The sequence below is a fragment of the Schistocerca nitens genome, chromosome 1, assembly GCF_023898315.1.
Source record: "Schistocerca nitens isolate TAMUIC-IGC-003100 chromosome 1, iqSchNite1.1, whole genome shotgun sequence".
NCBI lineage: Eukaryota > Metazoa > Arthropoda > Insecta > Orthoptera > Acrididae > Schistocerca > Schistocerca nitens.
In genome coordinates, this window is record NC_064614.1 from 197,964,725 (window position 1) to 197,983,206 (window position 18,482).

General features: G+C 39.5%; 1 protein-coding gene across 1 annotated transcript; it reads left to right on the forward strand.

The window, feature by feature from the left end:
* Positions 1 to 7,494: 7,494 nt before the first annotated feature.
* Positions 7,495 to 16,766, forward strand: LOC126235069 (thioredoxin domain-containing protein 17-like). The gene is made up of 3 exons (XM_049943806.1): positions 7,495 to 7,802; positions 10,135 to 10,216; positions 16,467 to 16,766. The coding sequence occupies exons 1-3, from the start codon at positions 7,658 to 7,660 to the stop codon at positions 16,609 to 16,611; spliced, it is 372 nt and encodes a 123-aa protein (XP_049799763.1). The 5' UTR covers positions 7,495 to 7,657; the 3' UTR covers positions 16,612 to 16,766.
* The last annotated feature ends 1,716 nt before the right edge of the window (positions 16,767 to 18,482 follow it).

An 18,482-nucleotide genomic window follows, 5' to 3' on the forward strand; every position in this document is an offset into this window, starting at 1 on the left:
CGTTGTTTAGCTCATCAGTACATAAAATTTCAACTTCACTTAATTTGTTTAGCAATGATTGGACATTTTGATGAATCAGCATGAAATTAAAGGGTTTGTTAGGCTTTGGCATATTTAATTGATCACTTACCTTTACCATGTCAATAAAAAATCATTCAGGTGTGCTGGAAGTACTGCTTTTCTTTTGCCGACAGCACCTATTCTTCTATTATCATCTGCAGCAGAATTTTCTTCTGTGTCTGGCTCTCCTGGTAGTTGTTCAGCTGCTGCATCTGCTGTTGATAATATTGCTGCTGGTGTTAGAGCTGGGTCTGCAATTGGTAGAGCTGTTACTGCATTCACTGTGCCTGAATATTGGAGGCACCTAGTTCCTTCTTTTGTTGTTGATGTTGGTGAGTAAGGTCTTGCTGGCGTTGTTTCCTTCGAATATTTGAGGGGCCAATCCAGGATGATTTTACTTTTGAGTGTTTGATGCCTCTTGGTGATAATTTCTTCAATTTTTCCGACGAGCAGTTTTTTCCCCATGTTGTTAACGTGCAATCCATGTAATGTGTGGAATCTGCGCCCAATATTATTAACATTTACGAGTTCTACATTTCTGAAATGTTTGCAAAGTAATGAAATTTGTTGGTTGGCATTGATTATTTCTTTATTTACGCATGACCAAGACGGTAAGTCATGCCGATGTGGAATGTTCAGCACTAAAACATTTGTGTGTGTCAACTGTTCTAAGCACCTTTTTAGTTCTTGTTTTGCTTTGTGGGTTTCGTTTTTATATACGTCATTTGACCCACCAATTAGCACAACAAAGTCTTCAGAGGATAAGTCAGCAACGTCTGTGGATCGTACATGATTGCAAACTTCCGACATAGAAGCACCAGGCTTTATGTAAGCGATTGTTTGTAAACTGGACTGACCGTTCAGAAGGCGAGCAAATCCACGACCATGACTGTCTGCCATCAAAACTACTTTTCTTCGTTTAGGTTTCTCTACCTGTTTAGAAGGTCCACCGTCGTTATGGCCAAACAATTTAGTATCAATGCTGGACATATACTTGATATTTGGGTCACGCAAGTGTTCAGGTCTTTCAGTTTCATTTCCTTTCATAACAGTAGTTGAGTTGTTAGGCATTCTTTTGGATGTATCACTCCGCGTATTTGTAGTTTCATATTCAGCTCGGAAGTTAGTTTTATCACATGCACAATGTTTCTTACCTTGCACGGTTGATTGCACACTGAACCTGCTTGTAAACGCGGTATTAGGGTCATACAATAATCTTTGTTGAGAATGAGGCACTTTGTTTTTCACTTTGCCTGGAATTTCGTGGTTACTGTAAGGCAAGTTTGATGTAGGTTCACACTTTCTGATCGTAAGTTTTTTTAGTTAGCTCATCAGAGTATTAATGGTTAATTGCAGACTACTTAAACGATCATTTAACTTTCTGATTTCATCACTACAATTCGTGCACTAGCTGTTTTTATCGGTGTAATTTTCACTTTTTTCCGCATGAACACTATGCATATCAACACTAGCCGCCATCTTCCTATAGATTTGCATTTTCAATGTTCAATATTCATGAGTTTTCAATATTATTTGCAGAATGAAATTACCACAGTACCACTCCCCATATCACAGCATATGGAGGAAGAGTTGGAGGTGGAAGTAGAGTCTCTACCTCATTCACAGAAATATGAAATTTCCACTGTCCCATCTACTAGTGATGGAGGGTCACCAGAAGTTTTTTTTTTTTTTTCAAAAAGTAAAGAGAGTACCAAATAGTAAAAGAAGGGGTACTGAAATGGACTGAGTTCTGGGAGTTATTAGCAAACATTTCCAAACACAAAAACAAAAGAAAGATGAGGACCACCGTGAAGTTTTTGGGAAATCGGTTGCTGCTAAAATGAGAGACATATTGGACCACAAACAAAGACTGGTGGCAGAAAAAATTATAAATGATACGCTATTCATGGCTGAAATGGGCCAGTTGAAGCCAACCTATGCAATTTGCGTTGTGAGTGCAGACTCAACTTTTCTATACAGCAATTACTGTGCAACAGTGAGCAGAAGCAGTTCACAGTCACTTGCATCATTTGTCAATAATACCAGTGACAATTAATATGTAATTAATATGTAAAGTTATTCATTTTGTAATAAAGAAATTAAAATAAAATACAATTTTTCCATTGAATACAAGTCCATTTGTGCTTTTAGAGTAAAATTTAAATTTTAAAAGTTTCGAAAGTTGCATTGTCCTTCTGATTAGCTTTAACCCAGTCTTGAAACACTATTTTTCCTATATGTAATGATCTTGGTCACTGCAGGCAGTGCCAAAAGAAAAACGAGTGTTAACTCTATTATTTCAGTATTCAAGATTCGCTTTGAAATGTCAATATATTTTGCAATGAATGACCTGCAATTTTCCTGTTGAATTCACTGCTATCAAAGGCTTACCAAATAAAGTAATGCAGTTGGGTACTACAACAACCATTTCAAAATAAAGCAAAAGACACACAGGGACAACTGTCACCAAATGCCCATAAAATAAAATTATGCTGTATGGTATGGCAATAACCATTTGAAACAAAAGCAAGAGGTTCACAGATAGGTGACTGATAAAATGTTGCCACGAATGTACTGATGAAAAATAGTTTGCTAGCAGATGAAATGTTTTCATTTCAAGTTCAAAAAATGTGCAGGAATTTAGCATGAATAAGTATTACAATATTTATAGAGTAGGGACTGTAAATGCAATGGGCTCAATAAGGTATTGCCTACAAGAAGTTAAAGTACATAAACCGAAAATACATTCAGTGGCCATAGAAAAACTTCATAATGAGAAAACAGTGTTTCACTTACCTTTAAGAAAGCACCTCATAGATAGCATGGTAGGTTTCAGGCACTATGACGCTTAGTGCATGTGGTGAAATTACAGACATGTATTTGAGGTCTTCCAACTCCTTCCTGTAGTGAGAAATCGTAATGTTGCTGTTAGCGTTTCGTGTGGTGTTATAACCTCCCTCATGATTGTATCCTGCTTCTTAATCAAAGGCGTCACGAGGGACAAAAGATTCACATACGTTTCCTCATTCATCCTGAGGTAATTATGCCAATCACGGGGATATATATTCAATGCACTCAGTAAATTTGTATGAGAATACGATTTTCGTTTCTTAAGCCACTCTTTACTCCACATATCGTGTTTCTTTTGTTTTTTTCCGTAAAACAACCAAAAACGATGCAACAGCAACAGCATCGTCGTCTGTGCTCGACATTTTCCAATGTAAACAAACTGATGCTTGTATGTGCGTTCTTGAGTCGTGTGGCGGCGCGAGTAATTTGTTTACGCTTGAGCAAGCACGCTTGCGCAAGCGTGATTGTCAAGCACCGTGTGTGGGGGCCTTTATTGGTTGCTAGCAGATAATAGTGGGGGATGCACAAAATTGCTCAAAATAGGGACGCCTTTCAACATGATGCGAGCTATAGATGCAATAATTCAGTTCGGTAAACGAACATACCAGCATCCTGTATTAATAGCCTGTTGCGAGTGAAGGGATGAGAATTTTCAGTTTTTGCATGGTCGAGATGCTGCGCGCATCAGATTCTTCTTTGTTGAGTTCTTCTTCCTTGCTTGAAACTGCTTCTCTTTATTCAAAAGCCTAATGCTGATAAATGTTCTCGTTCTTGCATACAAGCTAATTATGTCTTTGTGCATCAGAAGAAACATTGCTTTGAGGATTGACGTCGAAGTTTTAACTACTCTTTCACATTTAGAAGTGGTACGTCCATGAAACTCAGAAAACATAATTTAAAAGTGTTTTATTGAGTTCACCCAGTTTGTTGTCAGATTTAAAAGACCCCTCCGGAATAGTAGACATCCAGGAACCAGAACTTGTTCTACGAACTGAGCACATTTCAGTTCATGATCCCAAGGATTTGACAGTGGCTCGACACTTAAAAGTAAGATAGCCTGCCATGTAGTGCACGAAGTCAATCTTTTTTGTGGATTGTTCTCACGAATTCTTCTTCCTCTTCCGTAATGTGTCCAATGTCACAACTACTTGCACATTGAAATTTCACTTGGTTGTCTTCTGTCAACTCAATAGAAAGTTCACTGGTAATGAATTTCATGAATTCGTCATCATGTGTTTAGGTGTCTGTTGCATCTGTACCACTGATTATCTTATCAGTAAATGATGCACTGCTTGATAACAGTACATGGTCTGCATTTCCTGTTACAAAAAGAAGCTGAATTCTGTGCTTGACCTCGACTGCTGAAGGATTGTTACAGAAAGCACCAAGACTTGAGTTCTCGAAAAATAATTTTCCAGACAATCTTGATTTAGTCGAGATGTTTGGTTATACCTTCCTTTATCTTTTCTTACTTCTTCAAACAGGCCTAGTAGTGATGTATTGGAGATGATAAACCCCTTTTCAAACGGCAAAAAGCCCTTTCTGTTCCCAAAGCGCATTTTTCATGGCAAACATCTCGAAACTACGTAAAGTGTTTTCTTGGGTTGGAAGATTCAGACCAAACCCACTATGTAGAGGAGTGCCATGCTCAAAGGAAATTTTAGAATTCGGAACTTCAAACATATCATTGACTAATTCAAAGAAAATACCTTCACATTCCTTTCCTAGAACATACAACAGAGCTTTAGCCATGCTGTGTGGAAATAAACAAGCAGCCATCCTAACATTTTGTCATGCTCTACCTGTGACACTGATGTGAGCTCCTGATAAGTGGTGCACTATATGCATGTCACCTTTCTGACTGTCTAAAAGGTTCTCAATTAATTTCCTCATTGCTGAAGTTCCATTAGGTAGAACTTATCCATCCAAAAATTGGTTTCTAAGAAGCTACAGTAAGTGAGGCACGTCGTGGAAAACCCAGATCTTTCTTTCCTTGTGCCCCAGATTTGCGAAAAATGTTTTGGATGTGTTGACGCAAAGCTTATTCCACACTCTAGTATGTTTTCCTCCCATATCGCATATTACAGCCACAATATGCAGTCCCGAACATTCAACTTTCATTACTATGTCTTGGAGCAGGTTACTGTTCATTGTCACCTCAAAATCATAATAAACTGGCTGCTTTACATAAACCACGAATCATCACAACTAGCACACTGTAGCAAGGGCCTAAAATCTTGTCTTCTGTCGCATCATAACAGTTGCAGCCATCAATGTTCATTTCGTCAAAACACAGCACTGTTTTCTTTTCTAGCACAGTAAATGTATGAACCTTTGCTCTCAAACTTTCTTGCGAAGCGCCTGGATGGCACTTAAAATTTGAGCATTGCACGAAGGGCAAAGGAGTGATGTGCTTTCTCAAATATATATAAGCTTTTCGAGAAATGGTTTTTAAAGTTAGTGCATTGGCAATATGCTGAGGACTCCGTTTAACCCGTCTGTTGCCTTGTAACAAACAGCGAATTTGTCCTGGAGTTAAACATTTCGATAATTCCTCAATATCACACTTTCTTTCACAGTTGTACTCAATTTTCTTTTTTTTAGCAACACGAGCCTGACAGCTTTGAGCCATTTCAGGACTGCATCACGTTGTTTTAGGGTAATTTCTAACACTGCATTTTTGTTCTTCAAAACTTCTATTCCTTTATTCAGTCTTTTGATTGCTTTGTCCTTAAGTCTTCAGAAAGTGAGTTCACAGATTAGCACTGTAGTTTTAGCTTGGTCCACTTTCTTCTTCTTTAGGGATAGAGATTCCAAGGCTCCAACTGTTCTCTTTTGCAGATCTCCATTTTGATAACGTAGAGCTCGCTCATGAACATTCTGCAGCAATAAATAAAAAAAAAGCGGTTAATTGTTTGTTTCATGTTGTGTGTTTTATTAATGACATGTGAGGAATAATAACTATGTATCCGCACATAAAATACATGCCAGTTGAGAACATTTAAGTTAACGATATCGACATTATAATTTAGTTTAATCAATTCAACAATAAATGGCAGTATATTTAGATTGCTTACCTTGTCGGCAGCTTCACTGTTGCTTTCAGCAATACGTACATCTTTGGTAAATGCAGTGATTGAACTGCACTTGCTTTCAGATTCCTTTCTATCGGAAAACCATGGAGCTCGTTCTTTGAATCACGCTCGTAATCTTCTGGAAGAAAATGAATTTAGCAGATTTGTACATTATTAACATTGATTTTATCTGCTCGCTTGCAACGAGCTATCCACTCATTTTGTACTGCATTTTTAGGGAATCGATGATGTATTACGGTATATCACTAGATTTACGGTCATAATTGTTACAGTTTGCGACTACACAATTACTCATCTCTTTCGCTCTCTCGCTATGCTATTTAACCTCGCGTTCCGCCTTGATTTTACACGTGCTACTCGCAAACTGCCCGATGTCTGTGGAAGGTGTCACAGCGCGGAAGGCACTGTGGGAAACCTGGCCGCCCACACGTGCGCAATGGCCTACCTTACAGTGTCTAATTACTTTAGCTCGCATCGTCGATACAGGATACAAAACTTGCAACGGCATCTGCGAGACGACCATTTCAATAAACAAGTTTTTGTTTAGATAAATTAAACTACCTGAGGCTGCATTTACATGTTGTGCTAACAGATGGCACAATGTGAGACCTGGCACAACTTTAGTACTTGAGCCAAGCTTGTAACAATATTTTACAAAATCGGGTCTTGTCAGGACAAGAAAGTGGATAACGTTCACGGTTCCGATATGTCAGGACGGATGGCATTACAATAGAATTAAGTTGCATACAGCACAGCTTTGTACACTCTCACTTGCACACAGCTATGAAACTGAATCTGCAGTTCATCAGTACAGCACTGCACTTGCAGCTTGAATACATACATCACAATATTAAATAAATGATATACATTTATAGTCTATGGAGAAATACGACATTCTAGCTGCATTAATTTGGACCGATCGACTTACTTTCCTCATAGAACGTGATAAATAGCACATTTCCTATTCTCTCTCCAACAATTTTGTAATCATTTCCCGTTCCCATTTTCGCCTCTTAGAAATCGGAACAACCTGAAGCGTTTTACTGAGTTACTACTACAGTTCGGTACAGCATGCTGGAATATTGACGAAAACAACAGACACAGACCTCTCTAACAGCCAAACATTTCGTCTTCAAAGACAATACCCACAACGCCTTCAACTCACCCTCAACGTAGTACCTATGGTCGAATCCCTCAACTGGATGCGATAACTACTATGAACTAGGTTACTTCCTATGTTTCGCTGTCACATCAAACTATGGGAATGCCAAATAAAGGTTGTGGTAACAAATTGACATTTAACGTAGTGTAATGTTTATATTCGCTCCAAATTTCCATGTTCGGTTTCGGTCGAATGATAGTTCTCCCACACTCAGTGGAGTGTTGTAGAACGAACCGAAGTTACCCGAGTTCACCCGAACGGCTCCACAATTTGCTGTCCCCAGACGTAAGTGAAGTGCCATTTCGTATATTAAGAAATTGTTGGGTATGTGTTTAATCTTTGACTGCGCTCAGCGCGGTTGGTCAACGATGATTGTCAGCTGTGAGTGTAATCATGTGAGGCTGCAAAGTGTAAACATTTTATTCTAGATAACGAACGACATATAAAGGAAACGTGTTCGCTTTTCCCAACATCACTTTCGGCAGAAAGGATGGTTACTCATCATAGCGCGGAAGGCTATGACGATTTTTGTGGGTTGATTAAGCGATTGGAAGACTTAGGACAACCGATATATGTTCTCTTTTCCGGCTCAAAGGATTCTGACGGAAAGAGCTGGTGTCCAGATTGTGTAGAAGGTATGTATGTAATGTTTCTCCGCTTTGGCATTCTTCGATATTGTTTGCGCACAATGTTTTGAAGTGTCACATTGTCTGCTCGATGCGATGATAATGCCCGATCCTTCTACCCTTCACATTTATTGCCGTTTGTTTTGCAATGTAGTCTTTAAATAAACCTGTTCTCGAATTTTGATCTACATGCTTAAATATGGCACTAACTATAAAGTTCTGGAGGTTTTGCGAAGATTATGAATAGTAGTGTTCTTTCATTAAAGTCGTTATTCATGGGTCCATAGACCGGTAATTTTTTTAGCGTAAAATGATTGTGCAACCATGGGTTGTTGAATTATTGATGTTTGTTTACATCACCCAGTTAGGTACTGGCAACTTACGCACTTGGCCGCATGGCTGACATTTCTATTTGTATGCGAACATGGGCCGCCCCCATTGCATTCGCCGCGAGCTCATTGCTACAGATTAACGTGGGTCACTGATTTGCAAGTTTGCGAGATCGAGACCAACAGTTGTTAAATAAATTTTGATCAATAGGAGTTTGTGAAATAAATGTTAACCCTCTAACGGTAAGGTGAAGTTTCCTGACATAAACGGTAAGGTGGGGTTGGATCTCACCCCACCCTCCAAATATCGATTTTTCGGGGTAAAATAAAAAAAATGAATAATGGGAAAAAGTTTTAGTATCAATTAAACATATATAATATTTGTTATAACAACATTTTTTTTATTTTTGTAGTCAATAAGTAAGAATATAAAGTACTTTGGAAAAAAATAGGAACTTGATTACAAAAAATTACCTTAACAGAAATATTCTCCATAAACTTATAGAAAACATAGTAAAAATCAACAGATTCAGTCATTAACTAGGAACTTGAGTGCTTTAGAAATTCTAAAGCTAGGAACTAAATGAAAAAATCTCTTACTAATTGTAGAAAATAATTATAGTGTCAGCAGTTTCGAAATATAAAATTCTCAATAATAAATGTCTTTGTATACATAATGTAATAGGAACAAATAATAAATGTATAATGTTATCCTGGAAACAATTACATACAGCCCTGAAAATACATATTTGGCACAATTTATCACATCTCAGTTTCTTTACAGCCAGGGCATATAATAACTTTATGCTCCCCACATATACAACGATTACACTTACTACACAAAGCATTCTCCTTCCTATCTTTTGATCTGTCACAAAAATCACATCTTCTTTTCTTTAGTGGCTGTGCTTGGGTAGGCTTGTCTAATTCGATTGGTTCTTTTTCTAAAAGTTTTCCAATAGACGAACAGAGATCACGGGGAAGATGTGTGTTATTCAACCTCTTTTCCATAGGAGGGTTTGTCAAAGAGAGCGCAAATTTTTGAGAAATGATATTCTCGCGTCATTTGTAGGTCCATATTCTCTCTTAAGTCTTTACCTAGCTCAAAATTTCTCTCCTCATATACATCTGACTGAGAATTATGAAACTCAACAGCTCCTGCCGCACAATGAAATACATCATCCTCGTTATCAGTATTAGGTAATACATCATCGGTTTCTTAACAGTTTTCTGCATCGATATTGTCGCCATCCTCTGACTCAGTCTCTTGTCGGAGAAACTCGTTGTATATCTCCTCAGGAGTTCTAAGGAGTTCATGCACCATTTTAGTAAGATACTAGAAGAGAAAACAAAACTTATATGTAATATAAACATCAATATGGGGTTGAATCCTCCACACAAAAGAAACTAATAAGTGTGACGTAAACAGTAAGGTGGGGTCGGATCCAACCTGAGCACAGGTAATGTAGGTTTCGGATAGAGATAGTTGCTGCAGGTCACTCACCAGACTGACGTGGCCTCCTTGACGCTCTCGGGACAACTGGCTGGTAGGGTAGCTGGAACCACAGCGCTCTCAGAAAAGGGAGTGGGGAGTTATAAACAAAACAGACTCGCTGGGGTCGGATCCTACCCCAACCTTACCGTTAGAGGGTTAAGTATGAGCTAGATATTCAGGTGTCACATACAGAGTATGGACTAATCCGCTTCCTCATATTTAAAAATAAGTTTTATGAGTGGAAACATTTGTGTTAATACAGGAAGTAAAAGTTAAAGAACTTAGTGAAAATTGTTGTTTGAAATTTGTCATGTTAACACAATGCCGATGTTGCCTCAATTTGAGAATCTTTCTACTTCCACTGTATTATAGTACTGAATTTCTAATAAAGCCTTTGGATGTTAGTGTAATTTGTGTTCATTTAAAAATGTTTGTAGTAATAAACAATTTGGTGCTCTTAGATTTATTTTTATGCCTATTGAAAGCTGCAGCAACTTTTTTTTGTTTTTCTTAACAGCTGAACCTGTCATCGATAAGGTACTAAAGAGGTCAACATTAGCCATTCACTTTATTCATGTTGGTGTTGGTGAAAGAGCAAAGTGAGTTGTCTGTTCATTAAAATTATATCTATTATTGATACAGTAGTGGGCTATTGTTGATGTAATACAAATATTGGTCTGAGTCAAGGACTTTTCTGTTGTAAGTATGCTTATAAGTAAGAAATGTTTTGTTAGATAAAAACTATATGCCAGACATGGACTCGAACTCAGAACCATGCCTGTTCACATAACATAAACAATCTACATACATAAAGAGACAGGGCTAAAGTGCACTTACAGTGTACCACAGCTGTTCAATTGTGCGCTGCTGTGGTAATTTGCTATCACTGTTCTTAGCCAGTCAAGTGATAATATATAGTAGCCAATGAAAATCACTCAATTTAGTAATCTAGGTTGTCACAGGTATTTGGTTGTTTTTTTTTCTGAATACATCAAGCTTTCTGAGGTTGTGGTTGGGTTGGGACCTAACAGCTCAGTTTAAATTGCTGTAAATGAAACAGAATACCTGCTAACTTAATTTACAAATCTTAGGAAGTTACAAACGAGTTGCCGGCCGGTGTGGTCGTGCCGTTCCAGGCACTTCAGTCTGGAACTGCGTGACCGCTACGGTCGCGGGTTCGAATCCTGCCTCGGGCATGGATGTGTGTGATGTCCTTAGGTTAGGTAGGTTTAAGTAGTTCTATGTCTAGGGGACTGATGACCTCAGATGTTAAGTCCCATAGTGCTCAGAGCCATTTTTTTTTTTTTTACAAACGAGTTGTGTGATTGGCTACAGACATCTAACTCACGATACGTCATATTCAGTTCCTATCATTCATCATGCAAACTATTATCACCACCAGCACACAACGGAAGAGCCATGCTACAGACAACTGCACTTTTACTTAAGATTGTCATGATACATTTATTGAGTTTTGTTAGCTGGCAATCAGATTGCATCTTTCCAACCTTATCTAGGCTTGGGCAACACTAGAGATCAGACTGGGACCATAGCCATAGTTTGGTGTTGATGGTGATATTACCCATCAAAGTTGCGTACCTGCATCAAGAGCTTCAATGTAACCAGCATGAATATTTTATGCTTATGTCAGACTAAAGGCCTGGTGGATTGATGTAGGCCTACAAAGAAAATGATAAACCAAGTTTAACATTCTGGGGTTCCATTTTAAAGATCTGCAAACTATCCTGAAGTATCACTTTCTGAATTGCAGCTTAATTTTTTAGAAAAATGTGCACAGCATGCCATTGGGCTCAACATTGATGTGCCCCAGAAGCCAAGTTTTTGTAAGCCTGTTGTGTGTCCTCCACATTGGTGACAACACAAACTTATACACTGCTGCAGATCTCTTGTCCTGCTCTCCAGTCCTCACAGATTCTGTTTAGTGCTCTATAGGAAGTTACCGATTTCTGTTCCTGTGAGTAATTTGCTATCTGCATCCATACACCAGTCAGAGCAGTACTCTAATAAAGCCATTGAAATGGGTCATGAACAGAGAAAACTGCGCACTGTACACTTAGTTGACTGTTTTTGAACATAGGGACATATTCAGAACCAGGCTTATTACAAGTGTGATGAATCACGCTGTTGATTCATCCATTTAAAAGTTTTTGGGCAAAGTTTAAGCAGTCCGTCGCTCAGTGCAGCAAAGTGTGTCATAGTTGAGGAGGCCGTTCAGGTCAGACCAACTGTAGAGCAGCTCACTTTCAGATCGGACACTTCAGCCCAGTGAACCACTGAAGAGGAAGTATATGTCATAATGAATGTTACAAGCTCAACATAAATGTCAGTCAGGATGGTTTATCTAGGTCCTGTCAACCTTCCGTTTTCCAACGTCGCTAAATTCTTGGGTCCTATGTTTGACAGAAAACTGTGCTGGTCCTCCCACATTTCCTATCTTTCGGCTCGCTGTCTGCGATCCCTTAACACTCTCCGTGTCCTGAATGGTACCTCCTGGGGAGCGGACCGAGTGGTCCTTCTCCGCCTCTATCGCGCCTTAGTGCGCTCGAAATTGGACTATGGAAGCATAGTCTACTCCTCTGCTCGGCTGTCTATTCTTCGGCGTCTAGACTCTATCCACCACCGTGGATTACGTTTAGTGTCTGGAGCTTTTTACACCAGCCCTGTGGAAAGCCTTTATGCTGAGACTGCTGAACCTCCGCTGTCCAATCGGCGAGCAGTTCTTCTGAGTCGTTATGCTAGCCATCTGTCTTCCATGCCTGCTAATCCAGCCCATGACCTTTTTTTCGACGCCTCCTTTGATGTAGGGTATGCAGGCCGCCCCTCCTCCCTACTACCACCGGGAGTCCGCTTCCGTCAACTACTCCATTCTCTTTCCTTCCGCTTTCCTAAAACCTTCTTGACAACTTGGGGTACAGCACCGCCTTGGCTCCGTCCCCGGATCTGCCTGCTCCGTGACCTTTGTCGATTTCCCAAGGATGGTACCCCTTCACTTGTTTATCGTCGGGCATTTGCTGCTCTGTGCACAAATGACGGACGCCACATTTATTTACACCGACGGCTCGAAAACATCGTTCGTGTAGGGAGTGCCTATATTGTTGGCGACACCCCAAATCACTTTCGGCTTCCCGACCAGTGTTCGGTTTATACTGTGGAGCTTTACGCTGTTCTCCAGGCTGTCCACTACATCCGCCGCCATCAGCGGATACAGTACGTTATCTGCTCAGATTCTCTCAGCTCTCTCCTCAGTCTCCACGCTCTTTATCCTGTGCACCCTCTGGTCCACCGGATTCAGGACTGTCTGCGCTTGCTCCACCTGGGGGGCGTCTCGGTGGCGTTCCTATGGCTCCCGGGACACGTTGATATCTGTGAAAATGAGGCGGCCGATATTGCAGCCAAGGCTGCAGTCTCACTTCCTCGGCCAGCTATTCAATCGCTTCCCTTCGCCGATCTACGGAGCGTTCTATGTCGTCGTGTTGTTCATTTATGGGACACGCATTGGTCGACACTTACCCATAATAAATTGCGGGACGTGAAAGCTCTTCCTTGTGCTTGGACCTCTTCCTCCCGAACGCGTCGTCGGGAGGCGGTAATTTTAACTAGACTCCGGATAGGGCACTGTCTTTTTAGCCATCGACATCTTTTAAGCGGCGATCCTCCCCCACTATGTCCACACTGCTCTCAGCTGTGGACGGTAAGACACCTTTTAATTGAGTGCCCCTATTTTAATCCGTTACGCTCCCGTCTACAGCTATCGCCTGATATATCGTCGATTTTAGCAGATGACACGCACTCCGCCGACCGCGTTCTCAAGTTTGTTAGTGCCAGTGAAATGAGGTCAGTCATTCGAAGCTTTTTTGGGGACAACCAACCCCTTTCTGTAGTGGATTTTTAAGCCTTCCTTCTGCTTTTAGTTTCTCCAATTTTATGACTTTCGTTCTCATTGCTGCTGGTTTTAAATTTCGGTTTTTTACTGTTTCCTAAGTGTCACGGACCGGGCGCTAATGACCATAGAAGTTTTGCGCCCCCCCCCCCCCCCCCAAAAAAAAGGTTTATGGCACAAAATAGGGGAAGAGGTCAATAGTGCCCCTCCCATGGGACCCGTGTGTGTGTGTGTGTGTGTGTGTGTGTGTGTGTGTGTGTGTGTGTGTGTGTGTGTGTGTGTGTGTGTCCCTTCTCCAAGTGAAAGCTGGACTTGATGCTGCTTAGTCTCACATTACTGTAGCCAGTGCATTATGGTAACTTTGAAATGAATGAGAGGAAGTCATACAAACATTTTTTTAATATGTTGTTGTTGTCTTCAGTCCTGAGACTGGTTTGCTGCAGCTCTCCATGCTACTCTATCCCGTGCAAGCTTCTTCATCTCCCAGAACCTACTGCAGCCTACATCCTTCTGAATCTGCTTAGTGTATTCATATGTAGGTCTTCCTCTACGATTTTTACCCGCCATGCTGCCCTCCAATAATAAATTGGTGATCCCACAATGTCTCAGAACATGTCCTACCAACCAGTCCCTTCTTCTTTTCAAGTTGTGCCACAAACTCCTCTTCTCCCCAATTCTGTTCAATACCTTCTCATTAGTTATGTGATCTACCCATCTAATCTTCAGCATTCTTCTGTAGCACCACATTTCGAAAGCTTCTATTCTCTTCTTGTCTAAACTATTTATTGTCCGCGTATCACTTCCATACATGGCTACACTCCATACAAATACTTTCAGAAACGACTTCCTGACATTTAAATCTATACTCAATGCTAACAAATTTTTCTTCTTTAGAAACGCTTTCCTTGCCATTGCCAGTCTACATTTTATATCCTCTCTACTTCGACCATCATCAGTTATTTTGCTCCCCAAATAGCAAAACTCCTTTACTACTTTAAGTGTCTCATTTCCTAATTTAATACCCTCAACATCACCCGACTTAATTCGACTACATTCCATTATCCTCGTTTTGCTTTTGTTGATGTTCAGCTTATATCCTCCCTTCAAGACACCATCCATTCCATTCAACTGCTCTTCCAAGTCCTTTGCTGTCTCTGACAGAATTACAATGTCATCGGCGAACCTCAAAGTTTTTACTTCTTCTCCATGGATTTTAATACCTACTCAGAATTTCCTTTTGTTTCCTTTACTGCTTGCTCAATATACAGATTGAATAACATCGGGGAGAGGCTACAACCCTGTCTCACTCCATTCCCAACCACTGCTTCCCTTTCATGCCCCTCGACTCTTATAACTGCCATCTGGTTTCTGTACAAATTGTAAATAGCCTTTCGCTCCCTGTATTTTACCCCTGCCACCTTCAGAATTTGAAATTTTAATACAAGGGGACTGATGTGGCTGGCTCTGAGCACTATGGGACTTAACATCTATGGTCATCAGTCCCCTAGAACTTAGAACTACTTAAACCTAACTAACCTAAGGACAGCACACAACACCCAGCCATCACGAGGCAGAGAAAATCCCTGACCCCGCCGGGAATCGAACCCGGGCGTGGGAAGCGAGAACGCTACCGCACGACCACGAGATGCGGGCGGGGACTGATGTACTTCATGTAGTTTAGTTTTGAACTTTTCGATCATTTCTTGGTTCTCTCTTTCCTGGAAACACTGTGTTGATGCAGCAACTATTTGAAAAGACAGATTGGAAATTACTATTTTGTGGTAGTAATTATTTTTCATAGGTTCTATTGATTTAGAAATATTTGTATTGTGAAATGTGACATTTTGATATTTCGAATAATAAGCTTATACTGATTATATAATGTTTGTGTTTGTACCCTTAAATTGGTGTTGTATATATTAGTACACTTCTAGTTAGTACCACTGTAATGTAGAGGAATGAGTAATCCCAAACAGCCATTCCTGAATTTTGTTTCCTGTGGTTTCCCTAACTCACTTAAAACTGAATGCTGATAGGGTTCCTCGAGCATGCCATGATTATTTCTTCCTCTACCCTTCAATTGAACTGTTGCAGCATCTGTGGTTACACCAGTTTTGAATAGGTATTAAATTCTAGCCAAACTCCCACTAACTTTTTAAGTTCATTGTGTGAAAGCAAAAATTTATTTCAACCAATTTTGCATTACTTCTGTGACATCTTTATTACATGTCCATGTGAATGTTACATTAATAATTCTTATAAAACATGAGCCTAAATAATTTCAAGCAGACAAAAGGTGTTGCATAATAGCACAGAAGTAATGCCAGGGCCAGATTCACAGATGGCAGTGTCCTAGTTACTTAACTGCCACCCCCCCTCCCACCCCCAAATACGTTTCTTTTTTGTGATCAATAATGGAATTACTTAAAAGAAACATTTCACTCTGTACTTATATTTAGCAAAGCCTTCAGCTGGGAAAGGCCTATTTCCTTTTTTGATCAGTAATTTCTTGTTTTGTTCGCCATTTAGCTTCCTCACACTGGAACATGTTGTTGGATAGAGTACTAAAAAATGTTTTACTAACATACACAATGATAACTGACAACCAAAGCAATGACACAATGACGTCTGTTATGTAAATCACTGCAAAATACAATTATACAGCAGTTGCAAACAGGAACATTAACAATCCCACTCCTCGAAATTGAATTCAACAAAGAAGCAAACACTGTTCTAGTGACAGTGTTGCTGGCTTGACTTCTGTGTTTCCTAATTACTTTTTTTTCCAAATCTACCAAAATTACAAGTTCCCATCTTCTAGGTCTCTGCTTTATGTTTGATCGTACTTGTAAATTCAGCTCTGACAATGAGTATTGCTTAATGTGTTGCAAATTCTAAATGTGTAAGAATATTGTCTTGTGAATGAATACCAATATAATTGTTTTCAGGTGGAAGGATCCAAACAGCCCATTCAGGAAAGACTCTAGACTTCTGCTGACAGGTGTCCCAACTCTCCTGCGTTGGGGTGCACGGCAACGGCTGGTAGAATCAGAATGTGCTGATGAACAATTAATTGAAATGATTTTGGAGTAAGATAAAGATGGAAATTAATTTTTTATGAAAGCATATCACAATAATAATCAGTAGATCAAGCTGCTGTTGTACATCATTTGGAGAACTTTGCGCTATGGGAAAGATAAATCATTGTATACCTGTTTTAATGTACAATTAAAAGAAATTTGTTAAAAGATGCTCTTTCTTTTTAACATAGTTCACCCCATGATAATGCTGTTGAACTGTGTGCAAAGTTTTGACCACATTTTTCATGCTTTATTTCAAATATTCCATTGCCTTTCAACTTTTATTAAATTAATTTTTATTCACTTGAGCATTTGTCTTAGTGATACAGTGTCAAAGAATACACCTTAAAGTACATGCAAACTATGTGAAGAAAACAAAATAGAATAGAACAACTAGCAACTAAGAAAATGTAATAAGAATGAAAATGTGGTGGTGTTCGCAGCCAGTGCCAATTTGCAACTATGGTTGAGAAGTAATGCAATTTATTCTCATTTTGTCTGACAGGAATTGATCTGGACAGGGTTATTAGTGTAGCTGATAACTTACAATTCATTTACTGAAAGTGAAAAGTCATTTAATTTTCATTTCCTTTTGTTGGCAGGTTATGTCTTGTTGTGATTACGTGCTTATTTCTTCAAAGACTTTTTTCAATAAAATAAGTTTTAGATAGATATTGTGACCATCATAGCTTTTACAACTCGAATCTTTTACTCTCCAGTAGAGTGTACTCTGGTTTGAACTTCCTGACAGACTGGATGGGAACTTGAACCTGGAACTTTGGCATTAATGCTCTTGCTAAGCCATACAGACACAATCTGGAATTGCGCTTACAGCTTTAATTCTGCATACAGTCCGTAGGTTATAGCGAAACCATATCTTTACAGTATCTCTATTTCTAGGAGTGCTAGTTGTAGAAGAAATATGGGACAACATTAGTCAATAACAGCTGGTAAGAGGACTGGCAGCATTGAAGTCGTGAAGGTAGATTGTACCTGTACAGCTCAGTCAAAGAGAATATTGGCCCAAAAGACAAGGTTTTGTGCTTGAATCCCAGTATTGACAGTCTTAATCTCTTTGGAATTTTATTAAGTTACTTGTTTAAAATGCGACTGCTAATGTAAGGCCACTAAGCAGCCCCCCCCTCCAAGATCATTAGACAGTTCATCAGGCTTGGTGGTCTAGCAGTAGAGCGCGTCTGGAAACCATTGTGGAACTGAAACCTTGAGCCACATGAAATTGTTATTTGGGAGACAGAAAACAGCTCAGATAGGACAAATTGGCAAATCAGATTGTACTTTCAAGTGGTGTGGAAGATAAAGTGAAGCTTATTGTCTTTTGTCATCCTTGTTTTCACATTCTTTTTCTAGCTGATCACAATTTTCACCAATCCTTCATTTATACATTCCTTTATTCAAAATGGCTGCCAGCAATATTTTTGGATCTGCAATTCTGGTTACACATGTAACAACCTAAGCTGTTTTTTCTCTCCTAAAGCTGTGAAACAATACATTCTGGACTAGGAACTTACATGCTCTAATTTCATCATCAAGCAAGTCTACATGAAAGATTGATTCTCATCTAATATCTAATTGTATGTTACTGAAATATGAGGAATAGATTTCTGTAAGCTTCATTTTGTTAGGCACATGATATGACTGTTCTTACTCCACACTATGCCTTTTTTCTTTTTTTTTCCTTTTTTTTTTCCCTCCAGTGTTTGCTAAATCAAGTGCCCCTGGCTCATACACTTGGGAAAGTAAGATGACATAAGTGGAGGAAGAAGGTAGCAGGTGAAGGAAAACATACAGCAAAGAAACGAGAGAGGCAGAGAGTATCGTAAAAAAGAAGAAATTTAGTGTGAATTGGCTGAACAGGAAGAACAA